Genomic DNA, 22,038 nt, shown 5'->3' on the forward strand with positions numbered 1-22,038 from the left:
TCAATGCAAATATAGTTCAAAAAATTGGTGGAATTAGTAAATTGATCCAATTCAGTCCAAATGTCTGATTTTATTCATTTCAGCTCTGATCTCGATTTTGAAAACGACTGAACCGTACAATTGGGTCCAGTTTGCAATTTGAAGGATTCTGTTACTGTTTTAAACCACCGACCATGATTATTCATTATGTTTCAAACCCAATTGAATATTTTTTATTATTATTAATTTTAATGTTTCTGTATGTAAAAAGTGTAGAAGTAAATAGCAAAATCTAAACATTGGTCTTGATTATAGAATTGGCAAGTTTCAATCAATACAACTATGCTACTAGTTCGTTTATTTTACATTATGAAATATATACCACATCGTGCTGTATAAAATTTCTAGAACAATAAAACCAAAATGATTCCAATTTTCCTAGAATTGTTAGAGTGATTTACTCTCAAATTGGATCAATCCAAGTCGTGAACACCAATACGATCAACAAAAATGGGGCAATGCTTCACAGAAAGGTAACACACTCGGTGAGGTGTTTTCTTATGGATGCGGTGCACATTGTACTGAAACAAACAACACAAATATACAATCTAACCTTGATCCACTTTCAAAACTGGGGATCAGAATCAGGCTCAAAATACAACTCATTTCAAACCAAATGTGTATTCTCATATGTATAGTTTCTTTAATTGGAGGCAACATATATCAACATGACAAATCTACAACACAATCAAGCTGCATACACTAGATATTTCCGGGGCAGCAATGGGCTTCAATATTGGTAGTAAAACCTGTTTGCGGGGCGATGATATGATGGCTCGGAGTATTCTGATTCAGGAACAAAAGTATGTGATAGCAAAGAACCCTGCAGGGACCTTCCTTCCGGTTCCTCAAGGAACCTGTTTGATTCTATGTAAGTCTGGATACTTGTGATGACTTTGTTGAGCTTTGCATCTCCTCCTCGTTGTTTAAGCGCATTTACAAAGTCGCGATAAATGACGTTCAGTAACTTCTTGAAATGCGATTTGTATCTTCTATAGAGACCAAACCCAGCAGCCTGGTAGTGCAACATATTAATTTTTCAACTCTTTGCATTTTAAATCAGTTTATAAGGTATCATTTGATAACGTTACAAGCTTCCTGTCTTCTGTTTACAAAAAACAAGAAACAAGAACTTGTTTGATGTACACAAAATGTTCTAAAAACAATAACAAAACATGACTAGTGATTTTCTAGAGGTGGTGACTGGCAATGGAGGGTGGCCATTGGTCAGCGGTGGGGATGGCTGGAAGTATCGCCAGAGGTTGCGGGCAGCAACCGTCCGGTCATCAGGGCCAGACAGTCATTGGAAAGTGGAAAGTGGACGGAGTTTTCCATAGTTCGCCGTTGGCCAGCCAATGTGGTAGTGGTGGTGGCTGATGGTGGGTGGTGGTCGAGAAAAGAGAGTAAAAATATATTTTGAAATCAAATGAAAATGCCTTTTAGTGTATTCAAAATTTTTGAAAATTTTAGAATCAATTCCACATATTTTTAAATGAAAACAACATACCAAACAAAATTATAGTTTCTATTTTCCAAAATAACAAAAAAATGAAAACAGAAAACCCAAGTGTAACAAACGACACACAAGTATACAGTTTGAAACAACTTACTTCAAGGAATGCCTGCAGTGCAACTGCAGTATATAGGTTTGCAGGGAGAGCATTCAAGAATCTTGCAAGCCATGCCCAACCTTCTCCCATACCATGCCTGTTTTGGACACTCTCAACCTGTGTCTGTCAAAACACAAATTTTAGCTCCATAAGTTTTAAACGAGTAAAACCGATAAAGAGACATTGGTAGAATGGTCACATGCAATACCAGTGTAAGTGTATTTCTAAAAATTTCAAGTTAGGCCTTGTGTAATGGAATTCAGCATGGAAGATATGAGAGGGACGAACCTGAACAAGAGCTCCATATAGTTTCATATATGATTCTATCCGTGATACATAACTCTCTTCGCTCTCAATCTCTCCGTCTTCTTCTTTGTAACCAATGGCTTTGTGATAAGCTTCATTCGTATCAAATGCTGACTGAAGTAGCAAGAAATAATCTTACACAATAATCTGAGGAAGAAGATTTTTTGCAACTTGGTGTAGCAAGATCGTCATTGAGACGTATACACGAGCAAGATAGCAATAACAGAACAAAAGCATCATTGAGGGTTGAAGTTGAGTACCTTGGAGTAATTAATATACTTTGGGACAGTGTAGATGCAAACTCTATTCAACTTGGCAAGGACAAGATCCATAGCAAGTGGGACCTAGTTCATAAAAAATAAAAAAAAATGTGAACAATTCCAACAATCAGTTGTCTGATATGCAGTCAATTCATACTATATGCAAAACAATGCACCTTGGAAGAATAAGTCTCAGCAAACACAATTAGGCCCAGTCAGATTTTGCAGACAATTAGGAGGCATGCAATATTAAGTTCCAGATCGAACTTGTCCAATATAATTTATAGGCACAAAACATATGCCACTGCATTGCATAATGAGCACAAGTGTAGTTCTGTGTATTCAGATGGTGTCTGACCAACCCAGCCGACCTCGTAGCGGTCTCATATATATCACAAAACTGTACTTCACAACAGGTTCACACTGATAGAATTATCAGATGTATAAAGGATGATCCTTAAATTATTTATTTGTTTCAAATTGCAATGCCTAATACTCAACCAACTACAAGCAGAGGGGCCTGAAACATAAAAAAAGTAAAACATGCTGTACCTGTGAAGCAACAAGAACAATGACATGGGCATATGCAAAAAGGGCCTTATTAGGGTTTACACATTGGTCGATGATCTGAAACAATGAAACATAAAACATGTCAGTACATTAAGTTATTGGAGGGTATCTAATCTTATTTTCTTTTCATTTTTTCCAAATTCCAACAATAAAAACAACAGCTATTACCTTTTCGGCGAACATTGCAATACTGATCGACTGAGGGCAAGATGAATCAAAGAAAATCTTAGTCAATTGATCTACTTTGTTTCTGCAAAAGTAAATTCATCCTTAAGACACCGATATATAAATCACATCAACATAAATTCAAAGTTATAGAACAAATGTTAGAGATGCAGTAGACTCAAAATACATGCAAACACTCTTGAGTATTCTTAATGAATCTGCATATTCAATTGTGATTATAATCATAGTTGTCAAATCAGGATTCATGTCGTGAATCGAAATAGCCTCATACCGAATCGCGATCCGAATCAAATCGTGAATCGTAAAGATTCAGCCACATTTTCTAAATTACTTAAAAACATATATCTACACATTTAGATATTAAATATGTCTGATGAATATGAAATATTTAGACTTAAATAAATAAAAATGTTATTTTGAATGATAATCACATAGTTTAATAGGTAAAAATTTAACAAAGGTTTCTATGTAACATCACTATTTTACCTTTTTTCTTTTTTAGATATTTCTTATCAAGCATTTTTAATAAAGATAATAACCAAATAGACAAATTAACAATTTTCAAAGTACCAATAATTAACAACGATATTGATTTTTGGACAATAAGCATACATACTTTTCTAAGTAACAAAGAGCAAATGATAAGAACGAATTATTTAAAATCTTTTATTTCAAAGCCTAAAGCATTTTAAAAGGTATAATTGACCTCACACATGTAATATTTAATTATATTCAATTTAATAAAATAGCAATAGATAATTCATAGTGTAACTTTAATCTTAAACATCTTTAGAAGATATATTATAATTTTTTAAAGGGAAAAAAATGAGAAGAAATGTTAAAAATATGTTAGATCTGACTAAATCTGATTGGATCCTATTAAAAACTCTATGATCACTAAAATAACAACAAATTATGTATATATGTTGGTTATTTTGGTATTAAACGCTATTAGAAGTTGTATAATGTCATTTTCACTAAAAAGATAAGAGAAAAAAAGAGTCAAAAATATGCCGGACACAATAATTTCAAAAATTGCTTGAATCGTAATTGCTTGAATCGTAAAAAGTGAATCGAATCATGAATCGATTGTGAATCGTGTGATTCACTAGAGATTCACTTCCAAAATAGATTTACCCATAGATTCGCATTGATTTTGCAAAATTTGAGAATCGAATCGTGAATCGTAAAATTCTGATAACAGAGATTATAATACAAGAATATATCGGTTTATATAACAATTTAACCCTAGAACTAAAAAGGAAACAAAAATATATACTTAATCCCTAATATATACAGCATATAAGAATTAAGAATTAATCAGTAAAAACAAAAAAGAAAAAAAAAAACCGTAGATTCATCTTCATTAATTGGCTATATTGGTTTAATTACAATTTTAATACAACGATCCATTCTTTTTGGTTTTGTCATTTTAGCATCCTCCTCTTTATGTCATTGGTTGGTCACGCTGACCAATCATATCATCACAGATTCTATAAAAGGTCCCTGGCCTTTCAAGTTCTGACAGATACTGCACCACTGCAACAACTAGCACGAGTGGTACAAAGGTGCCTGACTTAACTAATTGTTCAAAGGTTCAACTCCCCTTCCCTCCTTCACTGATTAAAAGAAGATCTCAGTTCTTAAAGTATGAAAAAAGAAAAAAGAAAAAAAAAGAATTTCATTGCCTCGATGAATTGAGCAAAACTCAATAGATTTGCATGCAAAATGGGAGCTTCGATAACCACAGCAACTGAGATAGCCACCTTAGTTAAATGAATTCACCTCACCTTATATTTTCCTTTGTCCCACTAACTTGTTTGATCAGTCTCTGTATTTTTGATACATGGCTGCCGTAAACCTGCCCAGGAGAGACAACTTCAGAAAAGTAAATCAAGATATATAATTCAGTATACAAATACAGGACCGACCTTAATGAAGCTTTTAAGATATAAATAATAAAAACAGAATTTGAATATGAAAAATGAGCAAGGAATTCTATAGCAAGGATATAATTATCCACATAACGAAAATAACATTCTTACATTTCTGATTAAAGAGAATACATGAACTGACTCTAGTACTAGGAGGAAGTCATATTCTAGTATTCAGTTCAGAGATGTAGTTTAATAAACTGTTGGCTATTTGAGATGATTTTAACAATTAATACAATTTGATACTCCATATTAGCAAAGGTTTCAAAAGATCAACCTAACATAACAGAGATTTAAATTATGAACAACGTAGGAGACATTTTAAACAATCTGGAGCTTCAAAATCTGATGACTTTCATGCTGTCACTTACACTGCTAGCACCCAATCCCAGTGCCTCGTTTTTAACAGCAACTTCCTTGTAAATCTGCAGTCTTTTTTCCTCTAAAGTTAGAGCACTTTCTGCACACTTGATTATATTTCCTGCAAACAAATTGGCCAGTCAGCTGCAATTCCAGACAAGGACGAAACTTCTAATTGACGTGGAAACAAAAGACATAACAAAGTCATTCCTAAATCACTCTGTATAACAGTAACGTGTCCATCAATTTAAGCAATGTGCTAACTTTCTACTGACAGATGACCAACCCGAATGACATGGAGTCGTAATTGTCACTAACATCAAGCCATCATTTCGGTCCCTAAATTTTGTTGCCAACTGAAATGTCAAAAAAAGTGTTCATGTTTCATCTTCAGGCTTTGGAAATTGAGATACCTGCTTGTTGAACTTTTTTTACTCCATCAGATCCAGATTTGTTGGATTGATCATTCAAAATTCCTGAGCCGCTTGTAGCTTCCTTTGGAGCAACTACAGCAGCGGCAGCCCTTGCTAAATCTTCTGCAGCAACCTTTTCTGCAGCTTCCAAAGCTGCTGCTTTTGCTTCTTCAGCTCTCTTCTTCTCAGCCTCAAGTCTAGCCTACATCCCCCCCGCCCCCCCCCCAAAAAAAAAAAAACCCTCAGTTTTAACAGCATACTATCACTTTTTTTATAAAATATGCAACCAATTTCCAGCAGATACAAATACTTGAGAACTAAAGCAAACCAATTATGGGATGATCAATGGAATAAATCTACCAAGAATCTCAATCACAAACCAATGCAGAGTCATGAGTGCACACAAGAAAAATGATTTCTTTGGCAGAAGTGAGAAACAATAACGATCTTGTGAATATGATATTGGAGAAATCATCTTCCGCACAAGGCCTACCATGATATTGTGATCTTGTCCCTCGTCAGATTCCTTGCAAATCTGATCTTCAGTTTCATTAAATTAGCAGAATTCTAATTTGAAATAGTTCTAGCAGATGAGTCAGAAAGCGTTCTTGTTAAGACCCTAAGTTATGACTTTCTCTGACATCATAGTCCACTTTTTGATGCTATGCAAGACTTTGATATTATTTAATTGGCTTTATGTGAACTAGTTACTAAATGCGCTTTAGATTATTCATTCCAAAATGCAATTTTATAAGCTTCTAAAATAATAGATATTGACTAAACATAATTTGTTCTTCATCTTTTGGTAATAAAGTTGAGAGTTAACCAAAGACCATATTCCTCCATTAAAGATGCCTTAACATTATGATGGCCACAACTTTAGTTAATTGAAGTAGCAGCTTGAGCATTAGGCAACAAGATAACAGTCTATTCTTACGTTGCACCCAGCACACAAGCCTCCTGCTTATAGTGGGGGTCAGAAAGAAGTAGCAGGCGTACAACCATGCCCCCACTTTTTTTAGGCTCCCACTTATTAGGGTTGAGAAGAGGTAGTAAGTAGACAGCCATACCCTCACTTATTTTATGGAGAGGCAGATTCCTGTGATTTGAACCTGAGCCACAAGACCAGGGGCAGATAACACTTGTCATGACGCCAAGTCACCACCTCTATAATTAGTCTATTCTTACCATGAGCAAAGATGGCAATCAAAAAGTGTAAAATATATACCAAAAATACTTGTTAGATATTGAAATTCCAATGGCCATCCAGAAAACTTTTTGTCAATATGTATTTCACAAAAACAAGGTCACTAAATACATATTGAGCACCAACTAGGCAACTACAGCTTCCATAGAAACAAAACCTTGTCAAGCACCATAGGGGCATAAATTGAGGTGAACCCCACCCCCATTTCTTTTCCATCCTTTTGGGTTTTAATGTTTCTTTTTTTATTTATTTATTTATTATTATTATTATGCAAAATAATTCGTCTTCCTCATTTCAGCAGTTAAAATTAGAAATAAAGATAATGAACTAGAATCAGTTGCAAATAAGATGAGAGAATACCAATTGACATGGCATTTCCATGAGCAAGTAGACAAATCACCAGATTTGGTGTAATTCTAGGTGAAATGGAATCAATGTGTAGAGACAATGAGGAAATACATGCCAACATGTATTTTAGATGAAATTATGACCTAGAATTTTAAGGTGAGAAATTTTTTAAAAAAATTATTCACGTTGCCAACTTAAAATAGTTTTATGATATAGGATTTTTTCGGTTGAGTGGGGAATGCCACTAAGCATATTGTGCTCCACACGAAAGAGATACCAAAGGAACTGGATGCCCAAGTTAACAAACCTCTGTTTCTGCTCTAACTTTTTCTTGCCACAGTTTTTCTTCTTGAAGAGCCTTTTCTCTTCTTTTGGCCTCTTCTATAGCTGCATCATCTCTTATTTTCCTTTCTTCTATTTGGGATTTGTGTTCATGGTCCCTCTGAATAGCTGTCAAGTGATTATCAAGTGCTTCTGCACTACAGTAATTCATAAAAAAATATCTATTAAATTGTTTTCATAATTCTAGCAAGAAACACTCGAAAATGTAAAACCAAATATCTTCATGATTTAAATTTAGCACTTTTGTCAATTACATAATAAAATCAACAACTCTGTAAAAATAGATTGAATTTATCCAACAAAACATTTTAAAAAAAATTTACATAAATAACTTAACAGATCGGTTGTTCTATTTTGAAAATTTCTTAACAGATTTACATGTCTCTCAGAAAACTATAGCAATCATTGCTTACCATTATTGCATAGAATCTACCTCTTTACACTACTTAAAACTCATTTTAATGTACAGGGGCTTTAGTTCATTTGAAACAATAAACACATGTTTACTCTCATCCTATATTGAACATGATATCAAAGAAAGCAGGCCATGTATTGTTGGCTGCAAAATGTTTTCTTCTTTTTTTGATCAGCAACGGAAAAGTTAAAATTTTATTAAGGCTCATGGCCAAAAAGAAGAGAGGATAAGGCATCCTCAACAAGGAAAAAGAAAAAAATACATCCAAAAAGACAATCAAACCTTAAGACAACCAACTACACACTATACAAAACAAACCGACACCCAATCTGAAGCAATCAAACAAAGAGGGATCCCTTAGAACACAGGACTCGCCGAGGCCCAAAAAAGACGCCAAGTATCTCACTCTATCCCATAAATAATCTATATCCCTAGTTCCTCCTTCGAAAATACGCCCATTCCTTTCCAACCAAATGACCCAGGAGATTGCAAAGACTACATAACTCCAAAGAACTTTAGCCCTCTTCGACCTTCCAAAAACTTGAAAATCAAATAATAGCATTTGAGCAACTCCTTTAGGAGCCACCCACTATACATTGCCCAAACCAAACACCCTATTCCACAAAAGCCCCGCCACCGAACAATGCAAAAAAAGATGATCCAAAGATTCTCCACTTTTGCAACACATTATGCACCATTGAGGATTAAAATACCATGAACGTCTCCTCTTTTGCAATGAATCATTTGTCAAAGTGCCCCCATGAACCAAGATCCACGTGAACACTTTCACCTTAAGAGGAGCACATGCCTTCCAAATCTTTTCGTGAAATAAAAATTGAGGTACATGCGGAATATCAATAATTTTGTCCAGAAATGATTTACAAGTAAAAGAGCCTAACGAATGAATATTCCAAAACCACTGATCCTCCAAATTTGGAGACAAAGACATATTTTCAAGCCTTGACAACAAAGATATCAATTCGGGAACTTCCCTATCATGAAGATTTCAGAAAAAATTAAAATTTCACGAACAAGGAGCCAACGGAGAAACAGCCACGGGCGCAACAAAACAATTATGAGATTGAGAAACTCTATACAGAAGTGGATAGGACTCAGCAAAGGACAAAGAACCTACCCAAACATCCTTCCAAAATCTTACCGTGTCCTCCTTACCCACCCTTACAGAAATGAATTGGGACCAAATTGGATAAATATGAGAAATAGACTTTCACGGAGCACGCCCATTACCCCTAGAAACCACCTGAGAGTCCCTACCATTAACATGCAACCCATATTTACTTTTGATAACTGCATGTCATAATAAACCACGCTCAATTGGGAATCTCCATAACCACTTGCCCAACAAAGCCATGTTTCTAGCCACTATATTACCAACTGCCAAGCCCCCCTTCTCCTTTGGTAATGACACCGTTTCCCATTACACCAAATGATCCTTCCTTCCTTCATCCTTCCCTTCCCACAGAAAATCCCTCATTAGCTTTTCTATGGATTTTGCTACCCTGACCAGAATCATGAACAAAGACATGAAACAAATAGGAATCCCACTTAACCCTATCTTAACCAAAGTGTACCTACCACCACGGGACAATAAGGCCCTACTCCACCCTTTTAACCTCTTACCTATCCTTTCCATCACTGGATTCCAAAACATTTCACCTCTTGGGTTACCTCCCAGTGGGAGGCCTAAACACTTCATAGGAAATGTCTTAATCCCGCATCCAAGTAAATCGGCCACACTCTGAATCAGTCTTGAATCAGCATTAATACCTGCTACCCTACTTTTTTCTAAATTAACCTTAAGTCCTGAAATTGCCCCAAAAAGCCTTACCACTAAAAAAAGGTTTGCCATTTGGCACTCGTCCCCCGTAGAGAAGAAAATAGTGTCATCCGCAAATTGCAGATGTGACACACTAATCCTATCTCTACAAACCTGCAAGCCTTCAAATAGGCCTACCTCTTTAGCTCTGTCAACCATCATACCTAACACATCCACTACCAAAATGAATAGAAAGGGAGATAAAGGGTCTCCTTATCTCAACCCTCGCGAGGCCTTAAAACACTTCCCTGGTTTACCATTAGCTATCACCGACATATTACAAGACACCAAACAACCCCTAATCCAAGATCTCCATCTCGCACCGTACCTTTTCTTGTTCATCGCGAAATTCAAAAAACGCCAATCTACATGATCATATGCTTTCTCAAAATCTGCCTTAAACACAATGCCTACCTTCCCCAACTTTCGACACTCCTCTACCACCTCGTTTGCCACTAGAACCACATCTAGAATCTGTCTACCTTGCACAAAAGTCCCCTGTGTCTAAGAGATTGTATCCCCTAAAGAACATCTCAACTTTTTTGACAATACCTTACCCAAAATCTTGTAGAGTGATGTAATCAAACTAATGGGTCTAAATTCTTCCATTCTGATGGCTCCATCCCTCTTAGGAATCAAACAGATATATGTGGCATTTGTACATACATTAACCACCCCTGTCTCATAAAATTCCATGAAAACTCTTACCAAATCCCCCTTCACCACCTCCCAGCAATCTTGAAAAACAGCCATCGAAAACCCATCTGGATCCGGAGCCTTGTCCCTTTCACACTCAAAAATTGCTTCCCTAATCTCGTTTTCCTCAAAAGGTTGCTCTAATCACGTCGCACTTTTCTGATCAATAGGCTACCACGCAAGCCCATCTATCCCAGGCCTGACAATATCATCCGTCGAAAACAAATTAGAATAAAAATAAAAAATCCCCTGAACTATTTGCTGCTCTATCCACCACTACACTCGGCCTTACTTCCAATCGCTTAATAAACTTCTTCTTCCTTTTCCCATCCGCAATTCTATGAAAAAATTTTGAACTAACATCCCTTTCGTTTAGCCATTTCACCTTTGCTTTTTGTGCCCAAAAAATCTGCTCCCTAAGAGTCAACTCTTCCAATTTCAAACCCAACTCCCTCCCCTCTCCCCTCTCCCCTCTCCCCTCAATGCCTCAATCTCACTCCCTTGCATCTCCAAAGTATCTATCTCCTCAATCATTCGCAAAACCTGACATTTAGTTGATTCCAAGTTCCCAAAAACCTCCCTATTCCACTGTTTCACATTCTCTTTAATCACCTTCAACTTTCTCATGAATCTATAACCCTCCCACCCCTGACATGTAGCAGTATTCCACCACTCCTCAAAGGCCTCTTTAAATGAATGATGCTCCAACCACATATTCTCAAATCTAAATGGAGCCAGACCCCACCTAAAAGGACAACTCTCAAACATCACTGGACAATAATCAGATACTAGTCTTGGTAATGCCTCCTGCCTGACATTGGGGAAAACCCCCTCCCACCCCAAAGAAATTAAAAATCTATCCAGTCGACAACATACCCGCCTTTCCCTTAAATTAGACCATGTGAATTTGGCATTAAATAGAGGAGGGTCAACCAACTAGCACCCTCTAATAAAACCATCAAAATCTCTCATACTCCTATTGATTCTATTCCCATTAAGCTTTTCTGAAACCTTCCTAACCACATTGAAATCCCCTCCTAAACACCAATTAGGAGAACATAACCCAAATAAACCATATAACTCATCCCATCAATCCTCTCTCCTAGAAGGGCAATTTGGACCATATACTCCCGACAACCACCACTCATTGAGATCTAGATTCCTAAACCTAATTGACAGTGAAAACTCACCAACTACTGATTCACACTCTAACACAACCCTCTCATCCCAAAATACTTAAAATACCTCCTGACCTTCCCATTTGATGATACAAAAGCCCACCTTTTATGCCTAGCTCCCCAAATACTTTTAATAAAGGTCCTATCACAAACCTCTACTTTAGTTTCTTGAAAAATGACAATGTCAGGTTGATGTTTCCTCAAAAAGCCCCTAATGATCCCCCTCTTCTTTCGGGATCCCAAACCCCTCACATTCCAACTAACAATCTTCATTGATAATCATTGTCACCCCTAACCTCCACATGCCTTCTATCGTAATGAATTGTACTCACCAAATTCCTTAACTCCCTGGCCCCCTTTCTAACCGAAACCCCTCCTCGTCTAGTACTCTCCCCCCTAGTGACACTATTATCCAATCCACTAACATCACCCCTCCCATTTAAACTTACTAGGGACAGCCCCATAACTTGAAGTAAATGCTTGAAATGGGGTACTTCATTTTCCTCAATTGGACATGACGCATACTTGCTTAACTCCATCAACCAACACTCTGTCTCTGCCTCACTATCTCTCAAACTACTAAAAACACAGCCTCTGTTGTGCAAATGCATTACAAAAGCTCCCTCTTGAGCATCATTTACTTGGCCTACATTTATATTTGCATTATAGGACACAAGGTTAATGGTAGAAACATCCGTCATAGCTCCCGAGATATCCGGAGTGACTCCTTTATTAGCCATTCCCCTGATAGATCACTTAAGACCAAGACACTGAGAAACCCCTATCCCATCCCCAAGAGAAAAAGAATCTAGAATAACAATGTGACCCCTCTGTGATGACTAGGGGTGTGCATAATATCGCCGAAACCGCCAAAACTGCCAAAACCGCACCGAACCGCACCGGCAAGGCAAATTCGTTATTATTTGTCAATAGAACCGCCGGTTTTTGGTAAGAAAAATAGCAAATTCTAGTGACACTTTTATCAATTTTTCTTCCAAACCGCACCGACCCGCACCGCTATTAAATCATGTTTTATAAGATTCTAAAAATTCTTTTTTACTTAAGTTTGCTTGTTGTTCTATACCTTAGAATATAGTATTACATTACTGCTCGAGGGGAATTTTATGTATTGTATTTGATCATTGTAACTTCCACAGATGCTTGTAATGAACTGATGGCATAGTCATTGATATTATCATTTTGTTGCTACACTTGCTGTATCAGAAGAAAGCTTCGCAAGATGCTTAACATCACGGTATCTCTCGTCTTTTTTTTACTCTTTGATTTAAGTTTTGTAATTTGAATTATATTTTTTATAAACCGCCAATCCGCCCGAACCGCCAATGCAAATCCGCCATTATTTGCCAACCGAACTGCCGGTTTTTGATAAGAAAAATGACAAATTCTAGTGACACTTTTATCAATCCGCCACCCGCCATACGGTTTCTATTTTTCTCTCAAACCGTACCGACCCGCACACCCCTAGTGATGACAGTTCTGTAGAGCCATGATTAACAGAGTCACTGACATGATCCACAGAGTCACTGACATGATCCATTGTTTCGGAGACCCCCTCAGTTTCGTCCTCCTTGACAGTGCCCTTCTCAATTTCCTCCTCCTTAACTGTGCCCTTCTCAGTAAAAAGATTAATAAGCTCAAGGTCAGATTCTTCTTGATCATCTCCTTCACGGCCTGAACCAGAGTCGTGCTTTGAACTCTCATCAAACCCAGACCCATAAATATTCAGGGCTTGCAACACTTCAATAGGTTTGAAACACCCTTCATCCACCTTATGACTCAACAATTCAACATCATTCTCTTCTTCGATCCTTTCATCAACCCATTCATCCACCCATTCATCCACTTCCGTCGCTAATCTCTGCTCTCCTTCAACAGAGTCGTCCACCCTATCAACTAAACCAAGCTGAATCTCATCCTGCGTTAGTTGATTCTAACTATCCCTCTGTAAATACACATCACCTTCACCATCGACACCTCCTTGCGTCCCAGACGACAGCTGTCACTGGACCTCTCTCTCTCTAAGTGGTCGCTCTTCGTCGTCGAACAAATCGGGTCAAAATTCAGCTCCCAGTGGTCGAAATTTAGCCCGAATTCCCTCCTCCAAGATATGAGCCCCATTCATATAACCCACTGGGTCCAATTCATTGGGATTGAATTCATCACTTCTTTGAGGCCCAGCATTATACTCCTAATATTGTTTAGAAAATGGCCCATCCCTTGGAAAAACAGAATTGGACTTCTGATAATTAATCTCCTAGCCCACATTTAGTAAATCAATTGAGCCCAAAATATTACTCGGCCCATCATGCCCCATCTGCGGCCCATTCAATAACGCTCTAATCCCCCTATCTCTTGGTCTTCCCCCCACCTCCACAACAGCACCGAAGTTGTCCCCAGACCCTTCAACTCCTTCGTCCCTTCGACTTCCCCTTTCCAAGCTTCCATGTGTCCTCCCTGATCTTTCCGCCCCATCGGCTTCCCTGTCAGCAGCGATAGGATCGCCTAAAGATGCTGGTCGGAAAACCTTTGGCCACGCTTCCACTTGGCGGCGCACTGTCTTGGACAAAGATTTCAAACGCACCATTGAAGATCGTCCTTCCACCTTCACCTCCATGAACACCGGCAAAAAACCAGAGTCGAAGCCTCTGACTTTCAACCTAGCCTCAAAAAGATTATCCAGAGCTATGGTTCTTCGATCAACTTCCAACAAACCACCACATCTCTTTCTTATGTCCTGGAAAACCTGATCATTCCAAAGGGTAAAAAGCAAATCACACACTGCAATCCACCCTCCATAAGAGACGATGACCTTTGGTTTAACATGCATCTCCTCGGACCACTTCTCCAATCCAACTGCCACACCTTTATCAAAGAATCTCAAACCCTTTGCTCCTAGAAGGCTCGCCTCCTCACTATTACTAGCCCAGAACAAAGCACAATTGAGTTGGAATGGTCGTAGAGCAATAGTCATCTTTAAATACTTAAATTCTTTTCAATTTGATCCCAGCTACTTGAAAAGTCACATCTTGTGCATACAACAGCCCTTTCCAAATCACTCTTTAAACTACTCAGTCGATTCACAGTGAACAAATCAACAAACTTCCTATCTCTGTTCGCCCCTGTTTTCCTATCCATAAACATCTCCTTTGTGTCCTTGCTCTGTATTTCTTCTGTGAAGTTAGCCCTGACTTCCATGCCTTAGAAATTTGCCTGGCATCATTGCAAATGACTTTACGAAGCATTGTAGCAATGTCTAGCCACCCACGACCATTATATACCGCTGGAAGAATAATGTTGCCTTTTTTAACACCTCCCTCCCACTTCGACATCTCAACAAAGACACTCCTATTATTCGTATACTTATGTAAACAGGAAACAGCAGAACTGCTATGATACTAAAAAACGATCCTCCTCTGTAGCACGACCCCAACTGCTGAAGCACTTGGACAGCCCAGCTCACTCCTCCCAAATCGACCTTCAACGAGAAACTTTGCACTCTATTCCTCTCTATAATCTCCACTAGCTCCCTCTAGATTTTTCATCAAGCTGTATAATAATAATCTTCTGTTCAATCCTCAATTCTGAGGATAGCTCCCGATACACCATCAGTGCAAAAGATCCCAGGCTATGCGTGTTGCAAAATGTTTTCTTGTTACTTGGAGAGATCTGTTCTTCACCTTCACCGTTGAATCTTTCCATATAGGACACTGAAGCATTGGTTTCCTTGACTTTGTTTCACACATTAACTGCAGGTAAATCACTGGACAAATACCTGAATATATCACACCAAATCAGTCTGCCTAACATTTTTGTAGAGGAACCAGATCTGATGTTCAATTATCCATCAATTGCCACATTTCACCAAATATAGTAATTCCTTATTATAGAAGTGAGTGATGCCAATGTTGACTGGCCTTTCTTGACATCCTGGAACTGCCTCCAAATTTCTAAGGCAGGACTTTAGCCAGCAATTCAAACACGAGTTGGGTTACAGACCACAATCGATTTTCCAACATTGAAACTGAGAACCAAAAGTTCCTGTAGCGGCTAGAAATAGACACAACTTCATTGGTAGAATCAAGATTGTTGTTTCCGACCAAAAAGATTGTTGTTTCATTATGCTTTGCACTGAAAGGTCATATTAAACCATAGAAGATCCCAAAAGATAAAATCTTTGACGTAGGCCATTAACTGATCCATGGTATAGAGACATCAATTCCCTATTAAGGCCTCGTTTGGAAAGTTGGCTATTCTAGTAGGCCATTTTAGTAGGTTAAAATATTTGTGTATGGGAAAATGATTGGATATTTTTGTAGATGGACGTGATATTTGTGAAAGAAAAGTGAAATGATTACGGGTTTGATGTGACATTTTGTCTTATTGGCTATTTTAGCATATTTTGTCTTTTTGTAAATTTTAGTCCAAAAGGCAAAAAAAAGTCTTTGCCAAACAAGGCCTAAATTTATTCAAAAGTTTGCACTACAAAACAACTCAATTAACTCATTGGGATGCCTAATTCCACACACACCTAGAAGCCATTCCACTACAAGAAACATCATATCTTTTGTGCATTCAATCAAACATTTCACTAGCCTCAACAACAAACGCATCACTACAGGTCAAACATCTCGATTTGAACTTTCTTCAAACACTTGACAAGCCACATTCACAGTACAAAAATAAAATAAAATAAAAATGCCACTTTCATGCTCCAAATTTTGAGTGCAAGTATATAATTGAACTAATCATATAAGCATCATAACATTGTCCAAAAATCAAGACTCTTCACAGTTCATGTTGCAAATTCCAGACAGTGCACAATGACCAAGATTTTGTTTGTGGTGAAGCTGAAACGAGCAGGGCCAGAGGTGATCAAATGTGCATGAATTTGTTTCAATTCATCCATGGTTAAGAATCTTTGTAAGAGACGAAGGTAGGGGAGATTCGAGATGGAATTCAAGGGTGTTCCAAAATCATTTGCTCCCTTTTACACAGGAAAAACAAGAGGTGATCAACAGCTATGCATTGCTCGGCACAAGTGACATTGACTGTGGATTCCTCTAGCAGCAGAGGGGTGGCCAACCCTTTCCGTGGTCCACCATAGATCATACTTAACAAGCAAACAGAACACCAGGGCAATGAAAAAACAACTAATAAAAGTATAGTTGTGCAAAGAATCAGAATAGGGGATCTTACATCCTGCGTTGATACTGCATATCAAGTTTTCTGTGCATTTCCCTCCGTGCTTCAGTATATTTCTTAACTTGAGCAAGTGAAGAAGTAAACTTCTTGTTTTCATTCAGCAGATCTGTCTCCAATGCTAATATTTGGTTCCTAATTTCCTCCTGTTAATCAACACAGTTAAGTCAGGGAATTTATGCACAAACAAAAAAGGCTAATTGCAACAGAGGAAGATGCATTTGTGCGCTATGGATAGTGATAGAAAGAGAGTTTCCTATTATAAAAGCATACCAATGCCCATCATTCTGGTTGGACACTGAAGAAGACTTCACATAGTAAAGAGGACACAACTTTAACATTCAATGTCATGATTTGTGAGAGGGACTGAATCATCTAAGGTATAAAGCACCCTGGCAGTGGAACACACCATGGTTGGGGGCAGGAGTTGCACGAATTGGATGGTCTTAGTGATACAGGCGTTTATGGAGTCGTAACTATGCCGACAAGTGCAGGATATTGACACCTTTGTAACACTTCCTAAACCCTGTAGTTGTGACCTTCATGTGTCAGCGTCCGATTTTTCAGAAAATACCATGTCAACATCTGCATATGGTGTCATGTCCATGCCATGTCTCATGCCCACATCCATGCAACAAATATATGACGGTTGAGTGGAGGTGTAAAAAGTTTAAAGTATTTAAATAAGTAATAAAGAAGGAATGCAAGAAAAAGAAAAGGAAAAAAGAACAACATTTGGTTGGGAATTTGATAATTATCCCATGGCATTGAAAGTACCTTCCCATCAATTGATTGCCTTTGCTGATCACCTTAAAGATGTAAAATGCATAAGAAACTCTCTCTCTCTATCTCCCTCTCTACACGCATATGCACAAACACACACATATATACATGTCTATGAGATGCAGACTATGCTCAACTAAAACTAGATGGAAATCTTATGACTTATGAGTTAGTTCACTCATCCACAGGTCACCCACTATAGTCAATTTCTAATGCAACTTGAGTAACATTTTTTTTTTTTTTTTTTTTGGATAAATGCAACTCGGGTAGCATTTAAGTCTTAAATCTTCAACAAGTGCCAAAACGCATGGACATGAAACAGCTAGAACATCCATGACACTTTAATGAAGCAACCTTGTCTCACTCCCACAGACTTCCAATAAGAACTGAGGTGGAAACAAAAACATGAACATACATTCACACACACACATAACAGCTCAAGTTTATATGTGACTAATTTGAGATTTGGGCACACATATTACTCGCTAACTCATACACTTTCAAGGATCTAAAGTGAACTAAATAACAAAACGAATGAACAATGTTACATACTGTGATGCTGAGCCGATGTTCATGAGTTAGCTCAGACAATGCGCCTTCTACCAATCCCACTTTCTCCATCAAAAGATATTGGGTTTCGTGTGGCGACTCATCCTCAGAATCATCACTGTCATGGAAGAAGAAATAAGCAGGTAATGGTACCCATTATATAAATAATTCAACATCAAATTTGTTCACTTGAGCATCACTTTAAGGCTAGAGAGATAGAAAGAGACTCATATGAGAAGAAAATACAAAAAAAAAAACAAAATGATCTGTTCAACAATTCACATTATATTTCAAAATACAATACCTATATCTAATTAAATTAAGACAATTGTCAGGGTTTCTTCGAGCTCTACTTCCCTTATCCAACTTCTTAATTTTTCTTTCCTTATATATATATATATATATATTATGATGAAGGTTTAGAACGGGAAGCTATTCTTGATGCAACAAGCAACGCAGAATCATAAAAGGATTTCATTCCTTGATATCAAGTGACTTGTTCGAGACATAAAAATGGAAGTCCCTCAGATCTCTAAACCTTCTATCACAATTTGGAGTTTCAAGAAGAGTTCCTACCTCTCTTGGGCAATTCGGGTTTAACTTGGATCGGGCTTGAGCAAACAACCTCGGGTTACAATTCAGGTCTGGGTAGGTCCTTAGTTGTAGGAATCGTGCAACTAGGTGACGATTCTCAGTAAGAATCGCGATTCCGCGATTCCTAGAAAGAAACGTGTAAGAATCACGTTTCTGTGGAGAGAGAAACGCGATTCAGTCCAAGATGGGATCGTAAAGGGGAGAGAGAGAGAGAAACCCTAACCTTCAATGTCGACATGAGAGGAGAAAGGGCTTCGATCATCTTCGTCACTCTCGCGATCGTCTTCGTCTTCGTCTTCGTCACTCTCTCTGTGCTTCTCCCTCTCTCTCTCTCTCTTCGTCTCCGCTTCTCTCCCTCTTCATCTCTATTCATTGTTCGCTTCACTCTCTCTCTTCGTCTAGATCATATATAATATACAATATATATAATTTATCATATATTATATATGTAATAAAAAAATATTTAATTATTATTTCTTAAGCTATCATATATAATAATAATTTTTATAAATTATTATTTCTTAACTTTTTAACATATAATAAATAAAATAAATCATCCAATTATTTAAAAGAAATCTAATTAAACCATATATAATAAAAAAAATTATAAAATAAAATATCTAATTTTTCTTTTTATTTATTTTAACATAATTTATTATTCCTTATTTATTATAATTTTTTATTTATAATATATATCAATTAAAAATAAAAAAATAAATTAACAATAATACATTATTTAAAAAATATAATAAATAAATAAAATAATTAATGTATATTAAAATAAAAATATTTATAAAAAAACTTCTAATGTGCATTAAAATATATATATATATATATATTGCCGCTCCCCAAGACGCTCCCAACCTTAGAAACTTCTATCGGCTCACGATTCTCCGCTCCCGCTCCCGCTTCATGCAACTAAGGGTAGGTCTCAACAGAACTTGAACTAGGCTTGGACAACCTCCCTTCCCGACCGAACACACCTGAGTTGCACCCCTACCCTAAACCAATACCCCTCTTATCAATGCAGACCCAACGGTTCACCCTGGCATGAAACTCAATGTTTCCAGTTTCCACAATACTACATTCCCTGTGAATTATCCATGCTTACTGCCATTTCAAATCTTTTAAAACTCGTGATAATTTATGATTGTATTGACATACAAAGTGTATCAACAACAGGCAAGTAATAAAATTCAGCACCTGACATAAAATTCATCACAGGTAAATCTTCTACCCGCAACCAGACGTCGATCATGATCCTCCTCCTGAATATCTTCTTCAACATTCTCTGTCTCATCAACACGCATTACAAAGCCCCCCTTTACAACAGACTTTGCAGAAGAAACTTCTCTGAAAACAAAACAAGCAAAGCATTAACCGACAAATAGACAATTTCAGATTCACTAGGCAGAAAAGAATTTAGGCAATTCAAATGAATAAAAATGAAAAACAAGTAAATATGGAAAATACCGAAACTTTGTTTTGGTAAAAGGCAAAGGGAATGGTGAAGATGAATTGAGCCTCTTTTCTATAGAACTGAGCTCTGATAAGAGAGAATCGAAACTCCAATCAGGGTGTGGATCAATCACAACTCCACCAACACTTTGCGGACACCGAAGTTCCAATTTAACAGCTCCCCTGAAGCAATGTTAATTCATCAATCAGTCAGAACACCAAGAACAGATAGTCATTCAAAAACCCAAATTTAGTCACACCAAAAAAAAAAAAAAAGGTGCAATTTTGTGCCTTTCAAAAGCAGAGTATTGAAGAAAAGTTTTGAACTTACATTGTTTCTGGAATTGAAAATACGGGTTCAATGAAGATGAGGTAGGGCGGCTGTGGATGTTCGGTTCGAAGCAGAGAAGAGGAGGTCGCGGAAGCGAAGAGGAGATCGCGGCTGCGAAGGTGCTAGTCGTGGCGATGGGGCGACTCCAGGAGTGGTGGTCGTGGTGGTCGGAGGTTGTAGGGCGGTGGTCGGAGATGGAGATGGAGATGGAGAGAGATGGAGATGGAGGAGTTAGGGTTTGAAGGTTGAGTGTAATGAATGATAGAGGGTGTGAAAAGAAAACAGGTATAATGAGGTAGATTTGCACTATAGGTAAAGATTCCTGTCATTCATTAAATAAATTTGATTTCTTTTTTTTTTTTAATTATCGAAAATGATGTTGCAATCATTTCATTAAGTTAGGATTGGTTTGGCATAAATTAAATAATACAAAAAGTCAAAAAGTCACTATTCTATTTAAGTCACGTCATTTTATTTAAATCACATTACTTCTCTAAAACATCACATCAAACCCAACCTAAACCCAACCCATATAAGTCAATAAGTCAAAAAGTGCACTTTTTTAGAACATTTCAAACCAATCCTTAATATCAAATAAGAAGAGGTATATTTTTTTATCAAATTAAGGAAATTTTTTATCAAATTTTACGGATAGTAGTTGGTGAACAATTGAAAAGAGAGTATACAAACTTACTAAAATGCTGGAGAAGAAAGCAAAAGATTTTAATCAAGTTACGTGCATCAAGAGTGAGAATTCTAAGATATTGGTGAAGGATGAAAAGATTAAGGAGAGATGAAAGAACTATTTTGAGAAACTATTAAATGAGGAACATGTAGGTACGTTAATAGAGAAAGACATAATCAGTAATACGATAAACCAAGACTATATGTTCCATCGCAGGATTAGGAACTTCGAAGTAAAGATTGCACTTAAGAAGATAAAATCAAATAAGACTTTAGGATCCGATGATATCCCTATTGAAGCTTGAAAGCGTTTGGATAAAAAAAAAAAAGATTGCTTGGTTGATCAAGTTATTTAGCAAAATTTTGTTGACTATGAACATGTCAGATGAGTGGAGAAGGAGTATTTTAGTGTCAATCTATAAAAATAAAAGAGATGTCGAGAATTACAACAACTATAAAGGAATCAAACTAATGTATCATATAATGAAAGTGTAGGAGAGGGTGATGAAACGCCGATTGCGAAATATAATAGAGATGTCAGAGAATTAATTTGGATTTATGTCTGACAGATCAACAACGGAAGCGATCTATCTGTTGAGCAGAGTAAAAGAAAAGTATAGAGAAAAGAAAAGAGACATTCATATGGTGTTTATCGATATTGAGAAAGCATATGATAGAGTGCCTTGGGATATAATATGGTGAGTATTAGAGAAGAAAT

General features: G+C 37.1%; 1 protein-coding gene across 2 annotated transcripts; it reads right to left on the minus strand.

The window, feature by feature from the left end:
* Positions 1-501: 501 nt before the first annotated feature.
* Positions 502-20,958, minus strand: GLE1 (nucleoporin GLE1-like protein). 2 transcript variants are annotated; one of them, XM_082892852.1, is made up of 16 exons: positions 20,637-20,944; positions 20,321-20,488; positions 20,051-20,200; positions 18,257-18,371; positions 17,331-17,447; positions 16,919-17,067; positions 7,541-7,712; positions 5,679-5,880; positions 5,277-5,386; positions 4,762-4,832; positions 2,954-3,035; positions 2,768-2,842; positions 2,216-2,299; positions 1,938-2,069; positions 1,650-1,772; positions 502-1,054 (listed from the first exon to the last, which is right to left on the minus strand). In XM_082892852.1, coding segments are annotated over exons 1-16 (2,037 nt in total). In that variant the 5' UTR covers positions 20,639-20,944; the 3' UTR covers positions 502-769. The 2 variants fall into 2 exon arrangements, with proteins under 2 accessions (XP_082748978.1, XP_028095859.2); XM_028240058.2 differs by lacking the exon at positions 17,331-17,447 and having other exon boundaries at positions 20,637-20,958.
* Positions 20,959-22,038: the final 1,080 nt, after the last annotated feature.

Source organism: Camellia sinensis, chromosome 10, assembly GCF_055761805.1.
Source record: "Camellia sinensis isolate YWXY chromosome 10, ASM5576180v1, whole genome shotgun sequence".
NCBI lineage: Eukaryota > Viridiplantae > Streptophyta > Magnoliopsida > Ericales > Theaceae > Camellia > Camellia sinensis.